At 50.7% G+C, this 16885-nt stretch overlaps 7 protein-coding genes across 7 annotated transcripts; 4 read left to right on the top strand and 3 right to left on the bottom strand.

Moving 5' to 3' along the window:
* Positions 1 to 407: 407 nt before the first annotated feature.
* MRS44_007081 (uncharacterized protein) lies at positions 408 to 2294 on the top strand (the record flags this gene model as incomplete). Its single annotated transcript, XM_065620388.1, has 7 exons — positions 408 to 535; positions 592 to 824; positions 962 to 1072; positions 1130 to 1501; positions 1570 to 1707; positions 1763 to 2098; positions 2170 to 2294. 7 exons carry the CDS (start codon positions 408 to 410, stop codon positions 2292 to 2294), a joined length of 1443 nt encoding a protein of 480 aa, XP_065476460.1.
* A 722-nt stretch (positions 2295 to 3016) lies between these two features.
* MRS44_007080 (uncharacterized protein) lies at positions 3017 to 4984 on the bottom strand (the record flags this gene model as incomplete). The annotated part of the gene is made up of 6 exons (XM_046278793.2): positions 3017 to 3465; positions 3518 to 3807; positions 3857 to 4095; positions 4161 to 4220; positions 4274 to 4653; positions 4711 to 4984. 6 exons carry the CDS (start codon positions 4982 to 4984, stop codon positions 3017 to 3019), a joined length of 1692 nt encoding a protein of 563 aa, XP_046129387.2.
* A 559-nt stretch (positions 4985 to 5543) lies between these two features.
* On the bottom strand, positions 5544 to 7331 carry MRS44_007079 (uncharacterized protein; the record flags this gene model as incomplete). The annotated part of the gene is made up of 4 exons (XM_046283813.2): positions 5544 to 6031; positions 6087 to 6632; positions 6682 to 7089; positions 7142 to 7331. 4 exons carry the CDS (start codon positions 7329 to 7331, stop codon positions 5544 to 5546), a joined length of 1632 nt encoding a protein of 543 aa, XP_046129388.1.
* Positions 7332 to 8029: 698 nt separating this feature from the next.
* On the top strand, positions 8030 to 8863 carry MRS44_007078 (uncharacterized protein; the record flags this gene model as incomplete). The annotated part of the gene is made up of 1 exon (XM_046277061.2): positions 8030 to 8863. The coding sequence occupies one exon, from the start codon at positions 8030 to 8032 to the stop codon at positions 8861 to 8863; it is 834 nt and encodes a 277-aa protein (XP_046129389.1).
* A 794-nt stretch (positions 8864 to 9657) lies between these two features.
* MRS44_007077 (uncharacterized protein) lies at positions 9658 to 12109 on the top strand (the record flags this gene model as incomplete). The annotated part of the gene is made up of 3 exons (XM_065620387.1): positions 9658 to 9860; positions 9911 to 10859; positions 11024 to 12109. 3 exons carry the CDS (start codon positions 9658 to 9660, stop codon positions 12107 to 12109), a joined length of 2238 nt encoding a protein of 745 aa, XP_065476459.1.
* Positions 12110 to 12796: 687 nt separating this feature from the next.
* On the top strand, positions 12797 to 14574 carry MRS44_007076 (uncharacterized protein; the record flags this gene model as incomplete). The annotated part of the gene is made up of 5 exons (XM_065620386.1): positions 12797 to 13006; positions 13066 to 13451; positions 13556 to 14117; positions 14181 to 14290; positions 14340 to 14574. 5 exons carry the CDS (start codon positions 12797 to 12799, stop codon positions 14572 to 14574), a joined length of 1503 nt encoding a protein of 500 aa, XP_065476458.1.
* Positions 14575 to 14663: 89 nt separating this feature from the next.
* On the bottom strand, positions 14664 to 16719 carry MRS44_007075 (uncharacterized protein; the record flags this gene model as incomplete). Its single annotated transcript, XM_046278794.2, has 6 exons — positions 14664 to 14922; positions 14978 to 15161; positions 15217 to 15580; positions 15637 to 15773; positions 15831 to 16424; positions 16494 to 16719. 6 exons carry the CDS (start codon positions 16717 to 16719, stop codon positions 14664 to 14666), a joined length of 1764 nt encoding a protein of 587 aa, XP_046129392.2.
* Positions 16720 to 16885: the final 166 nt, after the last annotated feature.

Raw genomic sequence — 16885 nt, 5'->3', positions numbered from 1 at the left:
TCAAGGGACCGAAGACGGTGGGGGAATCTTAGGATGGTGGAGACACGGGGAAAGACGGGGCGTGTTAAGTCGAACTAGGCCACGAGGTATTTTCCTCTAAACACTGAACGAAGTTGAACGAGACTAGTAAACGAAAAGCGAGGTTGAACGAACGGGGCTAGCATGCCCCTGCATCGGCAATGCTTTCCTTCGACCCTTGTCCTCTCAAGCTGCATGGTAGGCTTTTCCGGGGTAACTTCTCCGGGGTGCTCGCATCATGAAGCTACCGTAACTAGTGATCCGGGGCAGAGTGCTGGAGGTCTATCACTTGTGGTGTTATAAAGAGAGCCGCCTCACGAGAGAATGACCAAGATTCCTCACAAACAATCAGCCTCAAGCGTGCCGGCAATCCAACCCACACTCTCAGCATGGTTCAATTTCATCATTTAATGTTTTTCAGCTTGGCCAACGCCGCCAGTGCTGCCCCCGGTTATTCAGTACCGGCGACACAGCCAAAGGATGCAGTTGCGATAGATGCTGCCCCCGTGGGCGCCTCGTACGTCTTCAAGTCCCGCCATTCTTGTGTGCTCACGAGTCAACTAAAACTATTAGATTCGAGTTCTTTATGTGGCCTTCGTACATGACGAACATTTCGTTGACTCGTCCTTGCATCGACCACTTTAACAAGATTTACGGTCAGAAGATGCCCATTCGCATCGGAGGAACCACTCAGGATAGAGCGACGTACGATCCTACCTTCGGGGGCTATGTCTCGTACAAAGTCGATGACCCTCTCGAGGCTCCCATGAACCTTACTTACGGCCCCAGATTCTTTGATCTGATCAGTAAGTGTTGTACCGGAGATCGAGTTCCATGGCAGTGAGAACTGACAAAGATTCCTTGAATAGAGAGCTTCCAGAGTGAAACAATCTTGGGTAACTTGGACCTTTCTCTCGACATCTACATAGCTAAACTTTAACAGGATTTAACCGTGGCTTGGACAACAGGACCAACACCTTTTCTGCGATCATGGAAGCCAAGGCGAGGGTCCAGAAGTACTTGTGGGCTCTGGAGCTTGGAAACGAACCTGACTGTGAGATTCATGACAACCACCTGGATCACGATCATCAATGCTGAATCTTTTCTATAGTGTTCTACAAGTACTGGCAATATCCTGTTGCCGAGGCCCCTTGGAATGAGACCCAGGAGGCGGCAGATGCGGCCGACTGGGCACAAGACTTTATCAATCACTGGAAGAGCCCACTTCCTGTCCTCGCTGGAGGGGGGTATGCCATCCCATTCGAAATTGAGCCAGGATGGCCGAATTTGCCGTATCTGGTCAACTCAGCCTACAATCAGACTGTGAAGGATGCCACCAAAGTTTACAATGGACACTTGTATGCCTTCTCCAATGCAACCGGGGATGACCTGGCGGTTGAGATGGCACATCAGAGGACGGTGGACGACTTGAACCTTCTACCAATCTCCACCGCGAGATCGGTTGGCAGGCCCTACATTCTCGGTATGTACACCGTCGTAATATTGCTAACGAGTGAAGTGTGATTGGCATTGCTAATGCTTTTATGCCAGGCGAAACAGGGTTTCACGGACTTGACTACGAAATGGATGCGACCTTTGGGTCCGCAATCCAGGCAGTTGACAAGACCTTACGTGCATTGTCGCTCGGCATCCAGCGATTGTTCTACCACCAGGGCACCATCAACCAAGGTAGAGTCATGGAGTCCTAAGCCTGATCGTCATATCCTCTGACTACTTTCTGTAGCCTTCTTCAACTGGTGGTTGAGCGATCAAGTCAACGCTCCCTTCTACGGGGCCTACTTCGGAGCCCTTGCTGCAGCCGGAGGTGACCACATCGTGGAAAGTGATGATGGCACAGATCCATACGCTCAGTATATTATTTACCGAGAGGGGAGGCCATTGAAGCTTGTGTTTATTAACACTGATTATTACTCAGGCAGTGGCTCGCGCTCAAAGACTACATTCACAGCTATAGGACTGAAGAATGGCAATGTCAAAGCAGTTCGCATGACCGCGCCCAGCAGCGAGACCATGATTCCCTTGGAGCAAACCGATGCTTCTCTTGAGCCCAGTATCGGAGGTGTGTTCAATATTCCTGATCGCTCGGCTGAGGGTTTTTCTGAGAATTATCTGCTAACTTTTTCATCACAGGTCAAACCTTTTCCAATGAAAACTGCAGGCTTCGCGGGGCCAGGAAGATGGAAACATTGAGAATTCAAAAGGGGAAGCTTGGGGTAACTCTTAAGGCGTCGGAAGCTCTGATTGTCTACTTGTAAGAAGTAACCGAGCTATGAAAAGACACCAACGGTAGGGATACTCGTGGTCCCGTCACAAGGTAGAGTTGTCTTTATGTTAGCGGATGTCTACTGTATACGAGGTGGTGCTTTATATCTTAAACCAGTCAGTATCCCCGACTCTTATCCATATTGTTGAGTGAACCTGGTGATGTTATGACGCCACCAGGCTTTAATTATCTTCATCGATTGTAGCCGAGTTGCGTCGCTTAAGGAGCGTCGTCTTCTGGCCTTTCTGTAGGCTACTCTGGGTAAGCCTCGCTGTAAACCTTTCAGACATTGGCGTGGCATCAAAGTTTTAAGAGTTTGCATCATTTTGAGAGTTTTGAAACTTTCATTTGTACGAATATTCAAGGTATTAAAATATAAAGTACCCGCATTCAAGACAACTTGGAGACAACACTATGGACAAAGAGACAGCACGAAAGGCCAAGGACTTCCTCGCCAGACGCGATGTTGTCCAGTGCCCTCAACCCATTCCGATCCCAGTCTTGCCTGCTGAAATTACGCCTGCGCACTTTCCGCCCGGAACATTTCCGCGTCAGAGTCTCCGCATTGTTATGCCTCTGCCACCCTCCCTCGCGATCGTACCACGTTTGAAGCCGGTGGTGAGACCGCCAACAAAGCACGGAAGGATCAAGAGAAGAAGAACAACCAAGTCCCGGCCTCCGACTTGCAACTCATGCCTCTGTCGCAGGCGATGCTCAGAAAACAAAGATAAACTCGTCGTTCATCAAGTCGGTCAAGTCATCAAATGCGCGCGAGCCCACTCGATGTCCCGTCTCATCTGATGCATTATCAACCTGCTGCTCCTCCATTGTCTTCAGTCTCCGAAGTCGGTCTGCTTCTTCTAGCGAGTGCAAGCTATAGTCTTGGATGATGGCGTCTTTGCCTGCCAGCACGCGACGACGGCTATGGTTGCGGTTGAGATGGGCAAGGTAGACGCTCGTGATGCCGACGAGAACTATGATGGTGCAATACAGTATCAGATTCCAATACAGACCCCGAAAATACTCGGGGGCCTCCGAGGGTCTGTACAACAAAGGGCCAATGATGTTGCCGAGGGATTGGCCAATGAACAAGGCAGACGAGTTGCATTTGCCTTTGGTGTCGCCAGCGGTATTAGAGGAGGACCAAGAGTAGATCAAGGGGACTGGAACGAGAGTTAGTTCTGTCATGGTTGAGCAGCAGAGCAGAAGACGCACCTATGCCCGGGAATACGGAGATCATATAGTAGCCAAATAGCAGGGTCGCCTTACGGTCAGCCGAATGCGGCGTTGATAGCATGATCATACAACCCGCGATAGGGAACAAGGTTAGAAAAGCTATAACTGGGCCCTTCTTGCGATACTTGGTCGCCACGAATGAGCCGCCCACGGTAGAAATTAGCTGTACCAAGCCAAAAGGGGCATTGAATAGAATAGCCTGGAACGAGTCAAAGCCGAATGACCGGACGAGCAGGGGACCGAAGGAGGCGACGCCACCAGAAGGAACCCTGAGGCAAGATTAAAACGAGACGCAAGTTTGGGGCAGATGGCACGCACGAGATACTGAAGATGAGGGCAAACCACAGCCACGTCTTAAGGTCTCTGATCGTCTCCCACAAGTGGTCCCATCGCCACTTGCGCGACATGACGCCGGTCTGATTCATTCTTAGTCGCTCGATCGCGATGAGCTTGTCATGCTTGCTGAGGAACTTGGCCTCTGCCGGAGAGTCGGGCATGTACGCAAACAGGACGAATGAGAACAGGACAGTGGCAATGCCAAAGAAGATGAAGATTGTCTAGAATAAATGGTGAGTTATCCGCCCGCTCGGAAGGGCCATACGAGGTCGTTTTGGTAGCGTACCTGGTAGGGTCTGAGTCCGAATTGAAACTGGGCAAGCCACCACGTAATCAAACTCCCAAACTAAAACTCATAAGCCCAAGAGCGTAGTAGATCGTCTAAATGGCAAAACATACCAGATTTGTGAATCCGTTCATGGCATACCAGTAAGACATTCGCAGAGGTTGCTCCCGACGGCGCCAAAACATCTGTGTGATGGCTATAAAGCTCGGTGCAATACTGGCCTCAAAAGCACCCAACCAGAAGCGAGCGAGAAGCAGGGTCTTGAAGGTATGCGCCGCAGCCATCAGGGTGAGGGTGAGGCCCCAAAGAACAACCATGAGGCTGGTGAACCTACCAATCGGCAACTTCACAAGCAACCATGCCAGGGGAAACTGCGCTATGAGCTGGGCAACATAGACGATGGAGCCTAGCCAGGAGAACTGATCGCCCTTGAGGCCCGTGTCCTCGATAATGCCAAAGATGGATGCATAAGCCATTGTCGCCTTATCAAGACCTGCGTGTTGAAGTCAGTCAAGTGTAGCATAAACGTGGCAAGGAGCGGCCATGTCACCTTGCAAAAAGTAGACAGCTAGCATCAGGGGTAGAACAACAAGGTCGATGCGCCGTAGCACGCGAGCGTCGTCTTCGGGGGTCACCTTGATGCGGCGTTCGGGCGATATCCCAAGCTCCCGCATCACCTTTGCCGTGGCATTTCCATCACGCTGTCTGTGGTCGGAAGCCTGAACGGTAGTCTCGTCGCGTTCTCCAGGCTCAAGCAGAGGGTATTGGTCGTGAACCCCTCGAGTAGTAGACCCAGAGCGGCCCACACGATCTGGCAGAGGCATAATGGATGAATTTGGCCGCCGACGTGTCCTCTTCCCAAATGCTGGAGCAAGGTCAGATCAAGTGAATCAAGGGATGCTGATGACGGTGATCTGCAAGGGGGTGACCTGATTAGATAAGGACGCGCGTCGCAATTGGCTAGAGGTCCTGCGTTATAGGGTAGGTAAGATCGCCGCTATATGGAAAACTCACGACTCACCTAACATGCTCACCATCAGACTCACGACTCACTCACTACAAACCACTCAATTATATAGAACACATTCTTTAACACCTTAATAGAACTTAGCTCGCCAGCTATTAATACAACTTCTTTACCTCAATACGCCTAACCCGCTCGATTAACTATTAAGAGACGTGGCATCTTTACTTAGCTCATATTCTACCCTACAATTCTACCAACATAAACCTGGAACGGACTAGTTTATCCCTTGGGAAATCCAACCGTCACAAGCTGAATGTTGCCGAGCCACATAAGTGGGCGTCCAATATAGGTAAAAGAGCGGCCGAAGCATTCATGTGCAACGGCGGCACTCCCGTCCCCTCCGACAGCGAACCCATTCATGCTTCCTTTGCGCCCAAGTCGGCAGTGACACCGGTACCGTCCTTGATGTAGACTTCATGCTTCTGCTTGGATGTTTTGACAGGGTTGGCGCTCTGGAAAATCTCGTCGATTTCTTCGAGAGACCGGCCCTTGGTCTCGACAAGGGCAAAGTACATCATGGCCCACTCTGCAAAGTGCAGAATCAGAAAAATGGTGTATGTCTTCCAGCCAATCTTCTGAAGGGCGATTGGTGTGGCGTAAGTGTTGATGAAGCCCGAAACACCACTGAAGAAACTGGAGGCGGCTATACCCTTGGCTCGAATGTTATTGGGTAGCACTTCGCTTGGGTACAAAGCCTGCAGAGGTGTCCAGCAGAAAGACCAGAAGATACCATACAGGAAAATCATCGCAATGAAGGCGTAACCGGTTGATGTGCTAACATGGCCGTGTGAAGTAGCTGCGATAACGTTGATGGGAATATAAACGAGACCGGTCAAGAATGTGCCTGGAAATGTCAGCCATGATCGCATGTGAGGTGGATCTCAAGTTTCTCAACTTACCCCAAAGAAACAGACGTCTGCGCCCAAACTTCTCAACGCTGAATGAGCCTGCCATGCCGCTAAAGAATCCGAAAATAACATTGACGCCGTTGAGCAGAAGCTGCTGAGAAGAACTGGTGATGCCGACGTTCTCCAGAATAACAGGCATGTAGTAGGTGATGACCGAGCCACCGATGAACTGCGAGAAAATCGCGACCATAAAGAGTAGGTACATGCGATGTAAGTTCTCCTTGCTATTCACGAGCATGCGATAATCCCACCATTTCTGGCTGGCTTCGATTTCTGCCTGGTATTCGAGGGACACACGCATTTCCTCGAGCTCCAGTTTAACGACGGCTGATTCGGGATTGCCGTTCCCGTGGTATTCGATGAGCACAGCTCGGGCCTGCTCTTCTTTACCATGACCCATGAGCCATCTGGGACTTTCTGGGATAAACCACACTCCGCATAGGATGATAGCCGCGGGGACGACCTGAAGCATGATGGGGATCCTCCAGGACCAATTCGATGTCATTCGACCCGTTCCGTAGGCAGTCCATGTCGAGGCTGGCAAGATGTCAGTGAGATTTCAGCAATTCTTACAATCAACACTTACCAAGGGATCCTATATACCAGCCAAATACATTGTAGAGACCAGTCAGTGTTCCACGCCAAGAAGGGTAGGACATCTCAACTAGATAGATGGGAGCTGCAGTTACTGAGATGGTGCAGCCAAGACCGAGAAATAATCTCCCCGCCATGAATGTTCCAACATTCTGGGCCGCTGCTTGGATGACGGCTCCAATGATGACAAAGATTGACCCAGCGACCATGCCATATCGACGACCGAATGCATCGGAAGCGGGAGCGGCAACGAGGCAGCCAAGGATGTTGCCGACGCTGTAAAGCGCAAAGACAGCACCAATAGAAGCACCTTCCATTTCAGTGCCAAAGAATTTATGGAAAGGATCCATGGCATTCACGGAAGACATAATGGTTCCATCAAAGCCGTTACCACAGTTATCTATTAACGGTCAATATGTGCTGTGTAGAGCATGTCGATGTGGTTAGCTTACTTAGTGTGACAAACGCAATGATTCCATAGAGCTTCCAGGCCGACCATGCTCGTGGAGAGAGGTTATCCTTGGCGATGGCATCAGTATAGGCAACATTTTGGACTTTGACTGTCTTCGATGTCGCCAGATCAGCAGCTGTTGTGTCAGGAACTCTGTCCACGGTCTCGACTCTGTCGTCTTCCTTCTCCATTGTAATGTCGTTGTGATGTCGTTGTGATGTCGAAGCCGCTGGGTTGAAATCAGTGGGGATGGTTGATCTCTATTCAAAACGGCATCATGCTGGGGACCACATCACCTTAAATATGCGAGGCCTTCAGATGTCATTCGCCAGCATTACTATAGCTGTGCCTCTTGCGATTTGGAGTCGTCTTCTCATTCGGGATGGCCATGCCGACTAACTGTGGAGGTATCAGCTAGTCCCCGGATTTCCCCTCTTCTCCAGAGTTTAGCGTTCGAGCTAGAGCCAAGAAGCTGGTCTTCAACCTTGATAAAACGGCTTAGTGCAAAATTTGGCGCCACGCTAGGGGTTGGTTGTTCCGTTGCCTCTTTTGGCACGGAAGAGTACGAGCGTGATTCCGTGCCCAAAAGGAGCAGCAAGATCCGAAATCCGCCCACAATTCGGGCAAGGAATCACATCACCCAACCATTCAAGAGACTTGCGTAGTCTCCGCAACAGCTATCGATATTCGGAGGCCGATGCGGCATATTCGGAAAGTCATACCTTTTCCCGAATCTGCCGGCCTCGATGCTTTATTAAAGATTATCGGGCCACCCAACCCTAAAATGAAGCGAACCTCGTAGATATCCAGCATCAGGTGAGACGGCAACGAAGGTATTTTGGATGTGAACACATGACCACATGACCACGCCGCCAAATATCCTCATACCATGTCCACATCTCAGGTTTCGCCAGTGAGTGCCCGAATGGACCTATCGCACTCGGAACTCGCCGCCGAAGTGGCATCTCTTCCACCGCCACCACAACTGCTCCTCTTCGGAGACTCTATCACGCAAGGCGCCTCCTCACTACAGAGTGAGCTGACGAGACGGTATATCCGCCGGGTCGATGTGCTGAACCGCGGCTTTGGCGGGTACAACACCAATTCGGCTTTGACTCTACTACCGTCGTTCTTCCCAGCAGTGGCCCCCTCGAGAACTGTTCCTCGTATCGCTGCCATGACGGTACATTTTGGTGCCAACGACTCCTGCACCGCCGGCGAGCCTCAACACTGCGACCTCGACACGTTCAAAGCGAATATCAGACGGGTTCTAAAGTGGGAAGGTGTTCGGCTCCACAGGACCAAAGTCCTTCTAGTGACGCCCTCTCCCGTCGAAGAGTATCGGCTGCCACATGACGGGAAAGGCAGGGCAGATCGAGTAGCGATGTATGCGCAAGCGATACGGGAAATTGGCAAGGAAGAAAGTGTACCTGTCGTTGACTTGTGGACTGCAATGATGCGCACCACTGGTTTGAAAGATGGTGGTCTCGATGCCATACTGCCTGGATCTTCAAGCACATCCCCCAGCATGGAGCTAGGGCGACTTTTTTACGATGGTCTCCACTTGACCCAGGATGGCTATGACATCTACACGCGGGAGCTTCTACGCGTTTTGGAGACGGAAGTTCCAGAATGTCAAATACACGGAACCGACGAGTGGTATCCTGAATGGATCGGGTTTCATCCACCTGCAGCAACGAGGGTAGAGCTGAGCGACCGCTGACTTGCTTATAAAAGGCTGCGAAATAAAATGTCATATAAAACCCCTTAGATTTCTTAAATTAATATATACAGCTAAATTGGTAGCGGCAAACCTCGCAAGGACGTATTCTTGGCAGCCTGCCACTCATCACAAATGGGCCATTACTCACTCATCTTGAACATTGCCAATTTCATATCCTCTTACGCTTGGGCAGGCGGAGAGCCTGTGGACCTGGTCATTGAAAGTGACCCTCAGTCTCCTGCTAAGGAGTACATGCATTTATGTGGTGGTTCCGCGCGAACCTTAGTACACTTCAACTAGCGCGTACAGCCTCAACACGCGCGACATGAAGCGACCCAACGCCCCTTGACTGCCACGTGACTGCCCAGGTGATCTCCGATCCACGTTCTAGGTTAAGGACTACAATTTCAGAACGCGCCTGATTCTAGCTTGCCATCGCTGCTGAAGTGTCCATCTTGATCTTCTTGCGGCAAGTCAATCCGTCTTCACTTTGCCGAAGTGAGCCGCGGATCATGGGCCGAGAGCCGGTGCTGACTCACCAACATGGCCATGACTGAGTCAATATCCCCGACTTGTGCACGCCAGGGGGTGGGGGCGATGGAGTAACTCAACAGAAATAATACAGCCGTAACACAACTGAAGCTTATAGCCAAGCTTCAATAACACAATAACAAGCACGCATTCCACATTACCGAACACTGGAGTCCCTCCCCAAGCTCCTGGTAATACACCTCGTTACTTATCTCTCAGTATTATCTTGCCCCTGCTTTCCACAACACCTTTCTCGGTGTATCATGGAACAGACCGACATCTGCACCAACGGTGTTACATCACCAAGGCCTAAGCCGCCCAAAAAGGCCTGCAGGAGGGCAACAGCAGCTTGCCTCAACTGTCGCCGACGCAAAGTACGCTGCGATGTGGCTCTCAGAGTAGGCGCATGCACCAACTGCCTTCTCGATCAGAGGCGATGCGAGGTGGTTCCAAAAAGGCACAGAGGGTACGCAACTTAATCCGTGTTCGCTATGAAATGGTACTGATTCCAAAAAGGACCAGGCTCGGCCATGGCATAAAGGTTGTCCCTATTGAGAAGCCGTCTTCACCAGAACACCACGCCGAAGAGAACGGCCCGTCGACTGGGGAAACTCAGGCAAGCAGTCCCATTGTCAACACTGTTTCCAACCTATATCCTGAAGAATTAGAGGCGGTGGCTACCGGCCCGAACATCATGGACAGTGAGACACAGCTATCGCACCTGGCGGACGGCCCTGCTAGTCCAGGTCAAGTACCTGCACAAGACGATTCTACCGAAGAGACGCCCGAAGATCCAACAGGCCTGAAGAAATTGCTAGAGTTTAATATGGAGAACTCCATTCGTGCCCCTCTGGGAGAGGTGTACGATTTTACCGTCTTCCCTTTCTCAGCAAGCGTCCAAGTTCCTTTCAGTTACTATCCCTTCGTCGATCTCGCTTGTTTGGGCACTCTCCCATCGACAGATGTTGCCTTCCTTGAATCCCAGGGTAGCCTGCATCTCCCTTCCCGTATCCTGCTCGACGAATTTATGCAGTATTACTTCCTTCACATCCATCCGGTCTTACCTCTTATCCACGAAGGCGACTTCTGGGAACTGTATCGACAGAGAGTAGGGGGCTCTTCCCTACCCGCAATATCCTTGCCCGTCTTACACGCGATGTTATTCGCATCTTGCACCTTCGTTTGCGATACCACCGTGATGCTGTTGGGTTACTCTGACATTCGGTCAATGAGAGCATCATTCTTTCGACGAGCCAAGCTCCTACTAGACTTTGGGGCAGATACATCCCATCTCTCTTCGGCGCAGGCGGCACTTCTTCTCTCATTTTCATCCATGTCAGCAAGGAAGAAAGTCGACACGTCATGGCTAACTAGTGCCATCGAAAATGCCAGACTTGCCGACGCCCCCCAGTACTCTACAACCTCTGTCTCGGTCGATATTGCACAGAAACGTCTACTCAAGAGGGTATGGTGGTGCTGCATCATCCGGGACCGGTCTCTAAGCCTCTTAATGAGGCGCCCAATTCTCGTCACAAAGGATGTCTTTGACTTCACGGCCGATCGTCTTGAACTTTGCGACTTCGAAGATGAATTCGAACAGTCAAAGGTTTATAGCACTGCTACAAAAAGACATTGGCCCGAATTCTCATCCAAACGGTTGACCTCTTCGTGGCCCTCACAGACACCTTGGCGCTGGTATTCTCGCGTGATTGCGCTCAGATAATGTCTCCTGCACAAAGTGCCGAGGTCTCAAAATGCGTACATCAAGGTAAACAGCGACTGCACGGGTGGTATACAGACACAAGGAAGGAGCTTCCGGAGCAGGTCATTATTACGATGGCGACGCCAAGCTCCTTGACAGAGCCGGAAACGTCGCACGATTCGATCCAGCTTTACACGAATCTCATGTTTATGTATTATCACACTGCATGCATGATTCTTTGCAACTTCGAGGTCCTCCATCATTGCGTCTTCCAACCGTCTCCTGGCATCTCTTTGTCCTCGCTGCCCGTCATCTACAGCAACTTGCACGATTTACAAGATGCGACTTGTGGCCTCTCCAATTGCCACAACACACTCGTCGAGCGAAACCTGGTCCAATGGCTTCCCAATTCTGCTGTTGGCTGTACAGTCCTGCCTCTCATTCTCAAGATGATCGACGATACATGTTGCGAGTGCGCCTTCCAGTTTCAACCCGGCTTGGACGAAGATGCCTCCCCGAAGGAACGCCAGTCAGAAATCTTGGCCACAGTTATGAAAGTCTATCAAACCAGATATGACAGTGTGGATTGGATCTATGACATCGTTTGTTACATCGTTGATCTTGTCATGCCAAAGCCTGATGACCAATTGACAAGTTTCGACTGGATCGACATCCTAGTCTTTCAACCCGGCCTATATCTTCGGCTGATATTGAGCGTGGATATCTGTCTCAGCAAGGGAAGGTTTCCGCGTGATGATGAGGTACCCTATCGTCCTGACTACACGTCTCAATTGGATGCCGATCTGCCATCCCTGGAACATTCTGACACAGGCGAAATGGGAAGCCAAGAGTCAACTAGCGAAGTTGAAGAGGACGATGATTCTTTTGTAATTTTGGCAAATTCTACACCACAGCTTCTATGTAGCAGCCCCAAGGATGACCAACCTACATTTGAGGATTTTGCGCGCTGGGATTGCCTGGGCTTATTTAGTACCTTGATTAATACGTTATAGTATTATTCTTGTATATACAATATAAGTCTTAATACTTATTTTAAAGGAATCAATATATTAAGTAAAACAAGTGCTAGAAAGACCTCTTTCGGAGACCTTGGTCGTCTTTCTTTCTTGCGGAGCAGGCTCATGCGTTGCGATCCCTGGAGAACCGCTCAAAGCATCTAACCTTATTTTCACTAGACCGCTTACGGGTTGGAATCGATCTATTCTTCCATCGCACTTTGATAGCACACTCTCGGTCCCTCAACGGTCCTAATCAAAACAAGGGTTTCGTTTCTCCCAGTTTACAGTACCCGGTCTGAAGGATGTCCATCTGGTATCAGTGGTCGACATGTGTGGCTGATGCCGGAAGCCATGGCATCGGGACGCAAAAGTCCGATGGCTGCGGGGTTTGGCGATGAGAATGCGGGGTATCGGGTTCCGGCTTCTGTCCGTCTCCAGCCTAGACTGGTTTGGGGAACGTCAAATCAAGGATGAATGTGGCGAGGATCTCCTGTGGGCAAACCTACTCTTCCAATCTCCCCCCTCCTCTGAGAACCTCCGGACTTGCATCAAACGATTCGACTTACGGCTCTACCCACGGCCTTGTAGAGAACCCGTCACTTTGCACGCCAACTGTGTTATACTTAACGGACTGGAATCAGGCCTTAGAGCTCTTGCCGTACCCAAGAAGCCCTGACCACAATGACCGTGGAGGGGACGCCTGGCAACATGGATACGGCGGAGCTACGACGGGAGAGGAAACGCCAGACTGACAGAATGGCACAAAGACAACACAGAAAACGCCAGAAGCAGTATATCGAGGAGCTCGAGGCTCAGATCGCCCTTCTTAAAACGCCTGGTCCGTCTGAAACGTCCCAACTCGCCACTCAGAATATCAGGCTACAGGACGAGGTAGCTCTCTCTTCCGAAGGCATCTGTTTAGAGGAGAGTGCTAAGTTGGAAAAACATAGCTCAAACAAATGCATAGCCTCTGGGATGAAATGGAAAGCATCCTTCAGCGCCAACGTGAACTCAGACAACGGTCGATAATCAGTCAGCCTCCTATCGCGTCGCAGGGCTGCGCGAGCCCCATCGACGACGTAAATCGAGACAACGATGCCGGCTCGCAAGCATTCATCGCGGACTCATTACATACTAAAAATGACGTCTCGAATCGTTTGGCACCCCATCAAGAGCCGAATACTACCCACGAGGCTTCGGAACCGATTGGACTTTCTGGGCTGGAAGACCTCATGCTGCACGAGTCTACAACGGCAAGCCATATGCCCGGGGCCTTGAGCCAAGATGCTGACCTGGATTTGGACACCAATTTTGACATGCTCGCAACGCATGACGAGTCAATCAGCAGAATACTCAACGGTGAAGGCTATCTATTTGATGAGAGCCACACGGGCAAGATTTCCATGACAGAAACTTCCCGAACCGCCCAAATCAGTCCAGGAAACAATCGACACCAGCCTCTGAGTGCCCGGATCAACCATCGACCATGACGGCCCAGACGAACTGTCCCCGATCTCATGCTGAAACTCGCGCATTGACACAGAGTCCGAGGAGATCGAAGCGAGCTACAGGTTTCACGCCGTGTGAACACGATCAAAGCGCCGAGGTTTCAATCGAGAATGAACCATCGTGGGAAGACTATGCAAATTCTCGTCAACCTGACGCCCTGGATGGGTTTATGGAGCTGTTTGGTGCTTACATGGAGCACTGCATACCCGCACTCGGTCCGACGATATGGCCCATCCATGAGGCACCTCGAACTCAGCACCTCCCCATGTTTCTCTCCCCGCCATTGCCCAGAGACCGGCCCCTTCATAACATCATTGAGCGTGCCAGCAAGAACCCGGCTGCTATAGGGCCACCAACGCTTGTCGACTTCTTATTTGATAACCCAACAAATACTCTGTCGGTTGATCTAAAGAAATATCTGGCACCAGTACAGAAAGTGCGGCGCACCTCGGAATTTCTCGCAACTTATTGGGTGCTGTACCTGTTTCTGAGAGTCAGTCGAGTCACACACAAGCCCAGAGCTTTCCCGTCGCTTTGTTTACTGACTTCAAGACAGTGGCAGATTCTCCGGACCGACGAGGCCTACCAAAGTCTTCCTCCGTGGTTCCGCCCGACACCTCTTCAGCTTACTGTTCTCCATCCAGTTACGGCGGATCTCATAGCATGGTGATAATGACTCAGATACCCAGTAAACACTCGAATTAACAAAATTTAGGCCCGAAATTCGCGAAGGTCTTATTCACATGTCTCTCGCAGACTCAGAGGTCTTACAGGAGGTTTCGACCGACGTAGGAAAGTATCTCACAGTTGATATTCCGGTGGCAGAGCATGATCTACTGAATGACCCCCAGCAAATCGCTTCTCAGATCTTGAACCTCGCCAACTGGAAGCTGGACACGAAATTCTTTGACCGGTACCCCCAGTGGAAGAGTATCGCCAGCGCTGGGTGAGGTGGTCTATGACGCCAGACCAATGGAACAAGATTCGTGCCGGGAGTTAATTGCACGAAAAGGGTAGAGCATATTATTTTGTGAAATAACTAGTAAGGGAACAATGGCTTTTGAATATGTTCCAAATCCAAATACCATGCAACGTCCTGCCCGTCTACCTCTGGCAGCGTGAAGCCGTTGCCCATGAACTCGAACCTGTTGCGTGTACGATAGCGGATGTTGTAGTCTTCAAACCGAGGATGCTCGAGCATCAAGCGCCAGTGGACCAGGGATCCTGGATATTGAGCCGTAATCTTACCACCTGGGCGACCTTGGTTATACCAGGACCTGCAACCAGCTGCCCAGACCCTTATCCAAAGTCAGCTTAATTAATCCACTCGGGTTGAAGTAGATGACATCTTACGTTCTTTCCAGCCACTTGTGCACATGCTCGTTGTACTCGGCAACGGCCTCGGGCTTCACGTCGATGGCCAGGATATTCTCGGTTTGCATCTTTCTGATTATCTTGCACACATAGTTCTGTGCAGCTTCCAGGACAGTGATGAAAGATCCATGTCCGGCTGGGCAGTTTGGCCCAAGAGACCCAACTGTACAAGAACAAACAATTAGTTGTGTCCAAGGCTGGCGTCCAAGACAACTCACTCAAGAAATTGGGAAAGCCACTCGCAGCGACCGCAAGGTAAGCCGACGGATCATCCTTCCAAGCCTCACTGAGCGAGACGTTGTTCCGACCAACAACCGGGAAAACTGGTTTGAAGCTCACATCAAATCCAGTGGCGCAGATGATAACGTCGGCCTTGTACTCGGTTCCATCGGTGGTCCGCAGGCCATCCTTGGTGAAGGACTCGATTTCACCCCCAGCTAGTTCTACGTTGTCTTCCAAGAAAGCCTCTAGGAAGCCCTCAGCCGGGCCGAGCCGACGACAACCCATCGGGAACGTTGGGATAAGCCGTTGGACAAGTCGTTGGTCATTTTTTAGGATTTTCTTCATCCGTTGAGTGACAAACTGGATAAGTAGTATGTTAACGTGGCATGACATCAGATAACCTAGCCGAAACTTACCTCTCGACCAAGCTTTTGGTGGGGATGGTTCGCAATGTTGTTGCGGAAGCTGGTGTTGATCTTGGTCTCTATCTCCTTTCGGTGAGCCAGGTATGCCTCGGGGTTCTTTGCAAAAGCGTCCTTCTGTTCCTCTGTGTCTACATATAGGCGGCTTAGCTTGTTGCTTCAATGGCATCCATGATGTGGCTACTCACAGTCAAAGTTGCGACCTTCAGAGTCGGTGAACCCATCCATCGCGAGGCCAGGGCCAATCCACTGGGGTGTGCGGTAGAACGAGATCAACTTCTTGACTGTCGGCCTAATGGCTGGTACAATCTGGATTGCAGAGGCACCAGAGCCAATGACAATGACGGTCTTGTCCTTCAAGTCGAGACTGGTGTCATAATTGGCTGAATGGGTCATCTTTCCCTGATATGCCTCGCGGTTTGGGATGTCGGGCCACTTCCACGTGTTCAAAACACCAACGTTGGCGATCAAGAAGTCGACTCGGTCTTCAAACGTGCTCTCCTCGTTAGACTCGTTGGTATGAGAGATGGTCAAGACCCACTGGCCAGTTGTCTCATCCCAGGCCGCCTTGTCAACTCGGTGCGAAAGCTTGATGTATTTGTCGACGTAGCCATTCTTGGTGGCGAATTCTTCATAGTATGATTGAATCTCGGCGGCTGGAGAGTAATACCTGGACCAACTTGACTTGGGAGCGAAGGGGTACTGATAAGCTGGAGAGGGAACATCGCAGCGACAGCCTGGGTACTTGTTGGCGTACCACACACCACCGGGTTTGGGATATCCTATGGGCACCAAGTCAGGTCATGACGTTTCTCACAATGATGCATCAATAAAGGCAAAAGAATACATACTCTCATAAACGATCAGGTCAATCGAGTCTCCAAACTCTTTCTCTTTTTTATAGCACATCATAATACCTGATGCTCCTGCTCCTATGCAGGCAACCCTCAGCTTGCGAGGAGCCCATAGAGTATGCTCAGAAACGGTATAAGGGGCAGTTTCGTCGTGGTTGATAGGCGTTCCACCAACCCTGTTGTCAAAGGTGACGGAGTAATCATTTTCAGTTGGGGTGGTCATTGCGAAAGACGATGGGGTACAAGAGTAATGCTGATTAAAAGAGAGGGCCTATTTCGCTAGCATGGGTAGAGATTGTTGCATCTATACTCGAGCGGCGGTTTGTAACAAACACAATGCCCGTTATATCCGCCTGCGCTGGACCCTGTATCCTGCCCAGGCAGGGAGT

The sequence above is a fragment of the Fusarium solani genome (genome assembly GCF_023522795.1).
Source record: "Fusarium solani strain SB1 chromosome Unknown bctg00000004, whole genome shotgun sequence".
Lineage (NCBI taxonomy): Eukaryota > Fungi > Ascomycota > Sordariomycetes > Hypocreales > Nectriaceae > Fusarium > Fusarium solani.
The sequence above is the reverse complement of the archived record's forward strand: the minus strand, read 5'-3'. Positions and strand labels throughout refer to the sequence as shown.